The following is a 12,248-nucleotide window of genomic DNA, read 5'->3' as shown; positions in this document are numbered from 1 at the left end:
TTGTTCTTCACTGTGGGGATCTGGTGGGGTTCCTGGAGGGAAAGCCCAGGAACCTGCGGAGACCCCTCTAAGACTGCGACCACACTCAACCTCCAGCAATTCATCAACGTTACCATGTATGCGTTCCTACCCGCTTATCGCTCCAGCAGTTTCTGCTCCAGGGACACAGATTCTGTCTCTCCAGATTTGGGGGCGGGAATTTGCCCTGCAACCTCAATTCTCTGATGGGTGGGTCCAGGAAAGGTCAATTTCAGTCTGTTCAGCTATCTCTTGTTATAAGGACAAGATCTTTACATGTTTCAAGCTCCTTACATGTCAGAGCTGAAACCAGAGTCCCCTTTATTTTATTTTGAATGGCCATTCCCTTCCCTCCATCTTGTCCCATACCGGCCCTGTCTCCTATCTGGCTGTACTCACAATGAACTTTCCATGACAGTGTTCTAACAAGACTGAGTTTCTTGAGAAAAAGGCCCATATTTAACCCCTTGTCTATGTAACACTTTGCCCATATAAAATGCTAAACGCATTGATTTTACTGGTCACTTCCACGTATGGCACTCATCTAACAGTAAAAGCTTCGTGGGGCGGTGTTCCCCAGCACCCTGTCCTCTGAACTCCCTTTTGGGCTTTGGAATGAATTTTCCCAAGGCAAACTTCACTTACTGTAAATCAAGATTTACAAAAGTAACTTCTCAACATCTGATAAGTCCTGACATTTTCTCAATTTTCTGATTTCTTTTTGTAATGACTTAAGTAGCCAGGTTAAAGTAGCCAAGATAAAATCTGACCAAATTCTGCCCTAGCTGGTTTGGCTCAGTGGATAGAGCATTGGACTGCGGACTGGAAGGTCCCGGGTTCATTTCCGGTCAAGGGCACATGCTTGGGTTGTGGGCTCGATCCCCAGAAGAGGGTGTGCAGGAGGCACCCGATCAATGATACTCTTTCATCATTGATTTTTTTTATCTCTCTCTCCCTCTCCCTTCCTCTCTGAAATCAATAAAAATACAAAAAATAAATAAAAAATAAAATCTGACCAAATTCCTAGAAATCAAAGGGCCTCTAGCTAAGTACCCAAACCTGACTATTTCCAAATTATCTGGGAATATATTTTTTTAAATAAAGTCTTGGACCCAATCTTGAGAGTAATTGTGGTATACAGCTAAGTTTGGGAAAATAGGATACTTCTAATCAGCAAGCTCTTCAGGTCAAAAAGTGCTTTGATACCCTCACTTAAAGTCAAACTAAAAAAAAAACAAAAAAACAAAAAACCTAAAAAACCCCCCAGCCATTTAATCACTTATGTTCTGCCTAGAGGACATAGGAAATGTTACTGAAAATTCACCCTTTCATTCACTCAATAAATTTATTGAGCATCAAAGAAGGCCTGGGTACCAAGTCACAGCCCCTGTCCACAAGAAGAGTCAGATATACTTATTCCAGGGCCATCACATCCTGGCTAACCTGGAGTATGTCACTTAAGCTTTCAGAGCCTCAGTCTTCTCATCTATAAAGGAGAATATTATTTCATAGGAAAGTTCTCTGACAAAGATCACAAAGGAACTATTGAGGAAGACATACTCTACCCTTCTAAAAGTTTCTAACTTGTTCCCAGTCCAAATGCTTGCATAATGTAATAATCCCAGCTAGCACCTACTGAGTGGTTCATCTATATGCCAGGCAGTGTGCTAAGCTCTCTACCTGTCCATCCACATTTCAAACAAATATTATCTGTAAAGGCCTCCCCCTTTCATCGGCTATATTCATCCTCACTCCTGTAACCAAAACAGGCAAAGTAAGCCAAGGCAACCGGAATAGGACTTTTAACGTAGAGTGGGCCATAAGAGAGCCAAGTTGAAAAGCCACAGGATGTAATAAATAAAAGATGCTCCCGGCAACCCCCACCAGAGGTCATCATCACTACTGAGGATCACAATGGGCAGAACCTCCAAAGAAAAAACCAAATACCAGATAAACCCACCCAAAAACTGCCATGGATTTAGTGGTACCATTTGCTGTTACTACTAATATATCTGTGATTACCACTGCCATCAGTGAACTAGTATTAAGCCTTTACACATCCCAGACATTGGTACTTCACAGCTCTAAGTTACTCAAGGTGCCACTGATGTTGACCCTCTACAGCTGGCAGGAGTTGAGACGAAGCAATTACTTACTAGGACACAGAGCCCATGACTCTTGCTGCATAACCCACTGCCAAGTTCACTTCCATTCTTTTAGGAAGACTCTTAAGGGCTTCTAGAACATCCTCCTGTGTGGTTAGAGTTAACAGCCCCTGCATTTTTACTTTACAGGTTAAAGATGTAATTTTAACATAGACCATGGTTTCACTTCTCTGAAAGACAACACTGAAGAATACCATCCCTGGCAAAAACATGTTACCTGGAATAGATAACTTTTCGCGTAACTTAAAACCTTCAGCTTTCTGGAGTATGCCTGCCCTTAGGAAACTGTAGTGGTTAGAAGTAAGCAGGCCAATACAGCGCATCCTAAACCACATTATTCCCTCATATATGAATGACCAAAATCAAAATTCCACAGTGAGTGGAAACCTCAGCACTATTGACATTTTTCTACTGTGAGAAGCTATCCTGTGCCTCACAGGGTCTGTAGCATCTCTAACTCCTGCCCCACTGGTTTTCGGTGGCATTCTCCAGTAGTGACGAGCAACATCATCTCAGGATGTTGCCAAATGTCCCCTGGGGTTAAAGTCATCCCTGGTTGAGAACCACTGCTTTAGTGGTATCATTCAGTTTAGCAGAGCTACCATTACTTTGTTCTGAATACCGAAAACAGACTTTATTTCTCTAGCTCAATGAAATAAAATTCACATTGTTTAGCTTTGTGTCTTATAGTAAGTGAAAGCTCCAATATTATGGAATTGTGAAATACTAAGGCTTTATAGGGCAGCTCTGACTTTGCCCTGTGATTTCCAATCTTCTTGGTGGAAAACCTAATTTGACTGAGACCTAAGCTGGTTTCCTCTCAAATGGACAGACGTGTCTCTAGGTGCTGCTCTGGTGTGGAAGGACAAACTTGCCTTACCTTGGGGATGAACTCTGGGTCACTGTGGGTCCCATAAGCACCGGATGTTGTGCAGAGTCAAACTAAAAACCACATTCTGGCTGCAAAGCTCTGGCCATACCACAGGCTACGCAGCAAGGAGTCATGTATTTTCTGTTTGTTTGTTTTTCTTTATCATTCACTAGAGGCCCGGTGCATGAATTTATGCACGGGTAGCATCGGGCCAGCCTGCCCTGATGGGGGCCCATCAAGGCTGGGCCGGTGGGGGGAGGGGCCATGGGCGGTTGGCCAGCTGGCCCCGCCCCTGATTGGGGTATTGGGAGCCAACTGGGGACCGGGCTGGCCGGGGTTCAGGGGACGATCAGGGCCCAGATCAGGCTGGTTGGCTGCTGCAGCGCGCGTCATAGCCACCATTCCAGTCGTCCATCATTCCGGTCACTGGGCTTTTATATATATAGATACAAGTCAGGCTTTTTTATCATTTATACAAGTTTGTCTTGGTTAAAGAAGATCAAGAGTGCCACTATCCCAAACCAAATTAGAGAGCATGAATCTGCTGACTACAAAAAAAGTTTTTACACCCTTGCTAAGTTTAAGTCACTCAGATGAACTACAAAAAAAAAAAAGAAATTCTTCTATAAACTAGGAGACATGGTATTGACTTATCTTAAAAGGCCTTCAAAAAAGAATGACTTGAGATTATAAAGCATTTTTCAAATACACAAAGTACTTCATAATGACTCAATAAGCCTTAAGGAATGCTTTCTTTTTCTTAGTACATCACTTTTTTTGTTGTGTAAAAGAAAATACCCCATTCAAAGGGTGGTGGCATATTTGATATCACCACTGTTTAAAGAGGAATGAAGTTACAGGAATGAGAAGTATATAATTAGTAAATAATCCCTCTCAACAAGTGAGTTAAGTAGGAAAGTTATAAAGGAAGAAAAGAAAAGCCGGAGGCAACACAATCAGTGCATATCAGAAATGCAGTTTTATTTTTATTTGAAAACAACTTAAATTTTTAGACAAATGATTTTAGTATATAAATTTGATTTTGTTTTTGTACAGAATATAAAGATTCCCCTCGTTGATCTTCCATGTGAAGGGCATTACAAGCCTGAAGGGATACATTCTGCATACGAGTGTGTATCTTGTGTGCAGGATGCTGGCAACCAGTGGTCCAGTGCTCCTACACGTAAGTTAGGTCAAGGACATCACATATTAAAAAGGGGATAAGAGATTTCTAGTTAATCAGATTCAAGAAGCAAACATGACACAAAAACTGTGCAGCTGAGACGAGTTCAGTAACTTTAGTCGGGACACTGCGGATTATGCTGGAGTAACAGGTGTGTGAGGTGATAGTGTGCAGCACATTAAAGAGCAAGGAAGAGCTATTATATAGAAAGGCTGGAATGAGGGATTTCACTAAAGCAAATTAACTTCTTGTCAACTGCCAAAGCAAAACAAAACAGAGCAGAGCGCATGAGTGTTAGTATACTGCAGGCATGTTAGACCAGTTTCTGTGCAGCATGCTAAGTTAGTTAGAACTTCTTCACTGGCGCATACGATCATTCATAGTCACAGAAAGTTTTTTTTGCCACTTCTCGGCAAATTTCAGGCATGTCGTATTTTAGATGGAGTATAGCTTTTATCTATTATTTCATCCTGTAAAAACATGTGGAGACAACGTTCATTCTGTGCCAGAGGATGACCAGCGACCCTACGAATAAAAGAGATAAATTTAGTCCAATCTTTTATAAAAAGAGGTGGGAGGAGTTGTCAAACACATAGTTTAAAGTTAGTAAGCAAATACAATTTAGTAATTGTAGGTGTTACTCGGAACTGCCCATAAAGGTATGCTCTAACAACGTTACCAAAGTTTATGGTAAATTTTCTTTCCTTTGGTTCACAAGGTAATTTGAAAACATTCAATCACTAGCGTTGCACTGCTTCTGGCATTATGCACCCAGTCAGCCTCTTTACCTATTAGATAGTATATTATAAAAACTTAAATTAACTTTAATATTAAAAGTGAAATAAGACCTGATTCTGAGAATCCATTTTAAAGAAGGAAAAGATATAGGATTAGAGCTAGAAATACACTGGAGTTCAATAAAAGCCCCAAATAGTAAGAAATAGGCACCAATGTACAGAGGGTGTTTTTTTTTTGGGGGGGGGGGGGGGGTTGCCTTTATTTATTTAAAAGCTTTATTTATTGATTTTAGAGAGAGGAGTGGGGAGGGGAAGAGAGGAAGAGAGAGAGAGAGAGAGAGAGAGAGAGAGAGAGAGAGAGACACATTGATATGTTGTTCCACTTGTTTATACATTCTTTGGCTGATTCTTGTGCGTGCCCTGACTGGGGATTGAACCTGCAGCTCTGGCATATTGGGATGATGCTCTAACCAACAAAGTGACCTTAGCCAGGGCTGCTTTTAAAGGTTTCCACTAGACCTAATACAAGATGAGACTGGGCAAAGAGACTTCTATTTCAGAATTTAAAAACATCTAATCTAGCAATGCCTTCTCTAAAAGGAAAGTATGTTCATAAAAAGAAAACGAAGGTCATGTCTACAGTAGGTAACTAGAAGTTAAAGGCTTTGTATAACTTTTCTTCTGTTTACTTACCACTCACAGATCTTCAAACCACTGGATAAAATTAAAGTGCTTCTAATAAATAGCTCACACAACCATATTCTCTAGGATTTGGCCTTATTTGGTTAAACTTAAGACAATACATAATTATTCTGAATGCTTTCCTGGCATAACTCTCCCTATTGGCCTTTTAAAAATTCCCATTTTTAAGTGGAAATAAAATTTTAAGTTATAAATTTTACTTTGAGCTTAAGAGTTTCTAAAATAAAAGATAAACCCTAAATCTTCTTGCATTTCCAAAATAATGTATTTTGCCATAAAAATTTAAAAATGTGCATTTTTACAAGACTTGCTGATAATACCTCCATCTGCAATCAAACAAAATTATTTCAAATGTATTTTAAGTTTTATTGTTCCTACTAGAACATACCTTAAATCAGAATCATAAGTAAAACTGTATTTTTAAATGCTATAATTTTAAATGCAATTTGCATAAATTAACCAAGAAAAACAAATACAAAACTTAAGTCAAAACAAAGATACTCATTTACAATCACTCAAGTGTATTTTATCATATGATATTCAACTTGTTATATACTGCTACTTTGTTTAAATAATACAAAAAATTAGTTAGGAAATGGCCAAAAAGAAAAGCAACATTAAAGTTTAGCTTAATATAAAAATTACTAGTAGTCACATAAGGTAGTCTCAGAACACTGTTCCCTCTTACACCCTGAGAATCAGAAAGCACTTACTTGTTTATAAACTGCTCCAGCCCTTGCTTCCTTTCTTCAATGAAATTGTCATCAAATATTCCATCATCTCCTCTAAAAGGAAGTTGACGCAAAAATGCTTTCCCAGGGAGTGGGGGAACTACAACCTAAAACAACATAAGGAAAGAGCGTTCTCAAACATGCTAGTTGTGAACATTTATAGAGCACAACATGAAGATACAGTATATCCTCACTATGACAGCCATCCCACTGTCAAACTTGTTTAAATATAAAAGGGAATCAGCAAAAAACACAATGAAAAAATATTCAATGCAAAATAGCTCATCAGAACAAAGCTCCTTAATGGCTGGGCCCCTAGCTTAATTATCACTTTTCCTGGACTTATTAGCAAAGCACAACTATACAAAGAGAACATTCAAGCAATACTGAAATAAAAGCCGCCACGCCCCCCAGACAGTTTTGATGTCACTTGGGAAAGACAATGCTTTATTCTGATGGAAACTGCAGGGACCAAAATCAACTCTCAATTCAACAAAGAAATAAAATATTAACAATGTTGACATAGGCAGGTAAGAATTAAGTGATCAGTTTCTTCTACCTCAGACCATCCTGTACATGGTATATCCTACTTGTGTCTGAGGTGATGATAAAATAATCAACAACTTGTCACCACTTTCATTTCCTAGGCTAAGAAACATGTTAACTTTCTCCCACATCTGCTATCCTACCTTTCCCCAAAGACCTGTCATTTCTTCCTTCCCACCCTATAGGAACATCCCAAATTTTGCCCTTCAAAGCCTAACTATCCTCTAGGACCAACTTATACTGTATCTCTCTTCTGGAAATTATTTGGAGGTCAAATGTTTGTTTGAATTAAACAGCAGCTAGCTAGCTCTTTATTTCACAGGTTAGTTTGGCTTCTTTATCTGAGAGTTTCTCAACCATGGCACTAACTACATAATTCTTTGTACTGGAGGCGGATTTTCTTTTGCACTATAGAATACTTAATAGCATAGATACCACCAGTAGTACCCCTAGTTACGACAATAAAAAATGTCTCCTAAAGTGTCAAGTGTCTCCTGGGGGACAAAACTGCCTCTGTGGAGAACCACCAATCTAGACTATTAATGCCTTCAATCAAGAACCCTCTTAGATTACTTATGGTCATTTTAATAAAAGCTGGGCATACAAAATAGAAGCTGAAATAGCTGTTAAATGACCAACCACTTAGCTGGAACCTATCTTACACCAAAACAGAAAAAAAGGTGTAATCACACAACGCAAAGGAGAACTATAAACAGTAAACAACAGTAATACAAATCATATGTATTCTAAGATGTAAAACTTCAAACCCTTAAAGCAGAGTTTCTATAACTAGGAGTTATCCTAAAACAATAATTCAACAGGGTAAAAAGGGAAAGAGCAACACAACTTCATACAGATTAGCAAAAATAATCCTACATAATAAAAGGCTAATATGCAAATCGACTGAATGGCAGAACGACCGGTCGCTATGACGCATACTGACCACCAGGGGGCAGATGCTCAATGCAGGAGCTGCCCCCTGGTAGTCGGCGCGCTCCCACAGGGGGAGTGCCACTCAGCCAGAAGCCCTGAGCCAGGCTCATTGCTAGCGAGCAGAGCAGCAGTGGCAGGAGCCTCTCTCGCCTCCACAGCAGCATGAAGGATTTCCGACTGACAGCCTAAGCCATCAGTCGGACATCCTCCAAGAGCTCCCAGACTGCGAGAGGGTGTAGGTCAGGCTGAGGGAACCCCCAGAGTGCACCAATTTCGTGCACCAGGCCTCTAGTAATAAAATAAAATGGTAACAGCTATTATTATCTGATCGATGTATTAACTAACCTTATTGTGGTAATCATTTCACAACATATACATACATCAAATCATTATGTTGTACACCTTAAACTTCCACAATGTTATTTATCAATTATGTCTCAATAAAGCTTGGGGGGGGGGGGGAGAAGACACTTCTTTCCTATAGTCATAAAAAATTTCCTTTGTTTTCCAAAACTTTCCTAACTTGTTTTGTACATTTACAGATCAAAAGATCTATAATTTACATACAATGAGTTATAAATCTTTATTCCCAAATAGCCAAATGTTTCAACCCCATTTACTGAATATAGATTCCTTTCCCCACTTATCAACAGTGTTTTTTTGTTATGAACTAAATTTCCAATAAACACATGGGTCAGCTTCTAAATTATATTACATCCACTAATCTACTTGCCCTTCAGAACAGTCTAAAGATATGTTCTGGTGTCTGTAGGTGCTTAAATATACATTGAAAATAATTTCTGGCTATTTTTGAGCTTTGTCAGATTCTAAAGTTCATACATAAATTTGTAAGTTTATAAAGACCCTGACAGATACCTTTATAAGAATTTTATTAATTTACTAGAGGCCTGATGTATGAAAATCGTGTAAGAGTAGGCCTTCCTTCCCCCGGATGCCAGCACTGGCTTCACTCTGGCACCGGGGACCTGGGCTCCCCTCTGGCTGACGGCACCTAGGCTCCCCTCTGGCCGCCAGTGGGCAGCCCGGGACCCGGGCTTCCCTCCTGTCGCCAGCTTCATCCGGAAGGTGGTCCGGAAGGACATCAGGTCTAATTAGCATGTTACACTTTTATTATTAGAGATAAATAAGTATGGATACTGCCTTACTTCTGTCAGGTCTACTGCTAAAATGCCACCTCTAAGTGAGGCCTTCCCTTGACTATCCTATATGAGTAGCTCTCTCTTAGTTTAAACTCTTTTTTTAAAAAAATATATTTTATTGATTTTTTAGAGAGGAAGGGAGAGGGATAGAGAGTTAGAAACATCGATGAGAGAGAAACACTGATCAGCTGCCTTCTGCACACCCCTCACTGGGGATGTGCCCGCAATCAAGGTACATGCCCTTGACGGAATCGAACCTGGGACCTTCCAGTCCGCAGGCCGACGCTCTATCCACTGAGCCAAACTGGTCAGGGCTAAACTCTTAATTTAATTTGTTTTAGAGCACATCACCATTTGATGTTATATATATATCTCACTATTTTTTCTGCCTTTCCCTCACCACCATCCCAACTTATCCAAGCGAATGTAAGCATCATGAAAATGGGGACATTAATTGTTCACAACTCTATTACTCAAAGAACACACTGAATGAGCTCTCAAATGTTTACAAGGTAAATAAATCTTCAAAGTGAATTATTTGGTTGAAGCATTATCCTGTATACCCACTAAAGGTTGCAGTTGGATTTCCAGTCAGGACACATACCTAGGTTGCAGGTTCAATCCTAGTTGGGGCATGTACAGGGACAACTGATTGATGTTTCTCCCTTTTTCTCTCTCCCGCTACCCTCTTTCCTCTCTTTAAAAATCAATAAACATACCCTCCAGTGAGGATTTTTTTTAAGAGAGAAAAAAGTGAATATTCCAAAACAAGAATGTAGTATTTCTATTTATTACAGTCTTTTTTTGTCTTTCAGTAAAAAATTTTTTCCCCTAATCCTCACTGGAGGATATGTATTTTTTTAAATTGATTAGAAAGAGAAGGCAAGGAAGGAGGGAGAGAAACATTGATGTGAAAGAGAAACATTGTTCAGTTGCCTTCTGAATGCATCCCAACCAGGGGTCGAACCTGCAACCTAGGCATGTGCCCTGACCAGGAATTGAACCCACAACCTTTTGGTGCACAGGACAACAGTCCAACCAACCGAGCCACCCAACTAGGGATTAGTTTTCTTTATATTTCTCAAAAAAGCTAATCTGAAGAATATCAGCATATATCACACAAAGTATGCTAAATTCTGGTTTAAAAACTTTTTAAAAAACATTGATTTCAGAGAGGAAGGGAAAGGGAGAAAGAGATAGAAACATCAATGATTAGAGAGAATCATTAATCAGCTGCATCCTGCATGAAACCTGCAACCCGGGCATGTGCCCTGACCGGGAATCGAACTGTGACCTCCTGGTTCATAGGTCGAAGCTCAACCACTAAGCCACACCAGCCGGGCTAAGAAATTTTTGTTATATATAAATGTATAATGATGAAAAATGTACTTAAGAGTCAGTAAAAACACTGGAAATACAATGATATATGAGATGTATTGAGGAAGAGAAACTTGGCAAAGGGTGTGGAGGGGAAGGTAGAATAGGAAGAAGGAAAGGAAGCAATAGTAAGATAATGCTAAGAAGTAAGTGTTATCCAACTGTGAGTCAGCAAAGGCCTCAATTAGGCCACTAACGTAGACAAGAGAAGGAAGAGAGTTCTGAGGAAAAATTACAGACTTCCTCCATCTCCCATGAAATAAGACAAAACTAAACTATTTGAAAAAAAGAAATCATATTTGTTTTACCCACTTTATTCAAAGTAATTTTCTGAGAAATAGTAAATATTAAAATTTGGAATGTTTTGCTTTCAAGTTGCATTACAAATAATTCTTACCTTGCTCTCTCTTTCTAATTCACTTCGCAGCCATTCAAAGTCACTGTATCTTCTTCTAACTGTAGATTCCTTCAGCTTGAAAATAGGCAGATTTGTCTGAAACAAAAAAGATCACTCCTAAATTGAAGCATATTACAGGGACTTTCAAATAAGGAGTGGTGAGATCTGTCTGTCAAATTAATAACATGGCAAACCTGGTGACCTTAAGATAAGAAAGTCACAAAGTTATTAAGGTGTCATTTTATCTTTAGCAAAATGAAGCTTAGCTGTTAAAAAAGTATGTTATTTACACTACAGTACACTTCCTATATGCACATTTGCACATATACTATTGGATGTCATTCTGTCTGAGGTTAGTTACATAAACAAAAGATTTTGTTTTGTTTTACATAAACAAATAGATTTTTTCTATTTCAGTGATTTATAAAAATGTCAACTGAACAGGGTGAAGATACAGCTAGCTGATTGCAATCCAGTTTAAATAGCACCTCAGTATATAATGCTCATTAGAGAAATAGACCTTAACTACTTTGAAATGAAATACAAAATATTTTATTATTACTAGATTAGATGTTGCATAATGGAAGAAATAAAGAATTATTCTTAATGATCTTTAAAAATGCCAAAAAGTCACTCTTGACACTAGTAGGAAACCAAGAACCATACACTTTAGATCAGATTCACAGATCCAGAGCTTTACAGGCTGAGGGGAAAATTAACAATGAGAAACATAGTGCCCAGTACTTGGAGGTTACATCCGAGTGGAAGAAAACTTTTAGAGATTGCATAAATCACTTCTGTCAACTTCTAAGTTTAAAGTAACAAGAAAGACTTCTGTTATCTTTTACTGATCCCTAAAAAAAGAGAGAACATAGTACCAAATCCAATAAAAAGTGGTTTATGATTAAGGACAATTAGCGGAAGCTGTATAGCATCACAATTTTATTATCAAGAATAATTTTTTTTAAGAATAAATTTTATGAGCCCTCATTCACTGGTCAGGTCGAAACGGCCCCGGTGTGGTAGGGACAACCCCGGTCAGGTTGAAATGGCCCCCGTGAGGTAGGGACGACCCCGGTGAGGTTGAAACAGCCCCCGTGAGGTAGGGACGACCCCAGTCAGGTCGTCACGGCCCCGGTGTGGTAGGGACAACCCCAGTCAGGTTGTAACAGCCCCGGTGTGGTAGGGACGACCCCGGTGAGGTTGAAACAGCCCCCGTGAGGTAGGGACGACCCCAGTCAGGTCGTAACGGCCCCGGTGTGGTAGGGACAACCCCAGTCAGGTTGAAACAGCCCCGGTGTGGTAGGGACGACCCCGGTGAGGTTGAAACAGCCCCCGTGAGGTAGGGACGACCCCAGTCAGGTCGTCACGGCCCCGGTGTGGTAGGGACAACCCCAGTCAGGTAGAAACAGCCCCGGTGTGGTACGG

At 39.7% G+C, this 12,248-nt stretch overlaps 1 protein-coding gene across 2 annotated transcripts in view; it reads right to left on the bottom strand.

The window, feature by feature from the left end:
- Window positions 1-4,010: 4,010 nt before the first annotated feature.
- Window positions 4,011-12,248, bottom strand: part of SNX3 (sorting nexin 3) — a 32,135-nt gene continuing 23,897 nt past the window's right edge. The window contains exons 2-4 of one of the 2 annotated variants that reach the window (XM_006101698.3): window positions 10,821-10,916; window positions 6,390-6,514; window positions 4,011-4,762 (exon numbers count right to left, since the gene is read on the bottom strand). In XM_006101698.3, coding sequence (XP_006101760.1) covers window positions 4,657-4,762; window positions 6,390-6,514; window positions 10,821-10,916 — 327 coding nt within the window. In that variant the 3' untranslated portion in view covers window positions 4,011-4,656. The remainder of the gene's footprint in view (window positions 4,763-6,389; window positions 6,515-10,820; window positions 10,917-12,248) is intronic. The other variant, XM_023765129.1, reaches the window with a different exon arrangement.

This window comes from Myotis lucifugus, unplaced genomic scaffold (genome assembly GCF_000147115.1).
Source record: "Myotis lucifugus unplaced genomic scaffold, Myoluc2.0 scaffold_378, whole genome shotgun sequence".
NCBI classification, from domain to species: domain Eukaryota; kingdom Metazoa; phylum Chordata; class Mammalia; order Chiroptera; family Vespertilionidae; genus Myotis; species Myotis lucifugus.
Note: the sequence above shows the minus strand (reverse complement) of the source record. Positions and strands in the feature narration are given on the sequence as shown.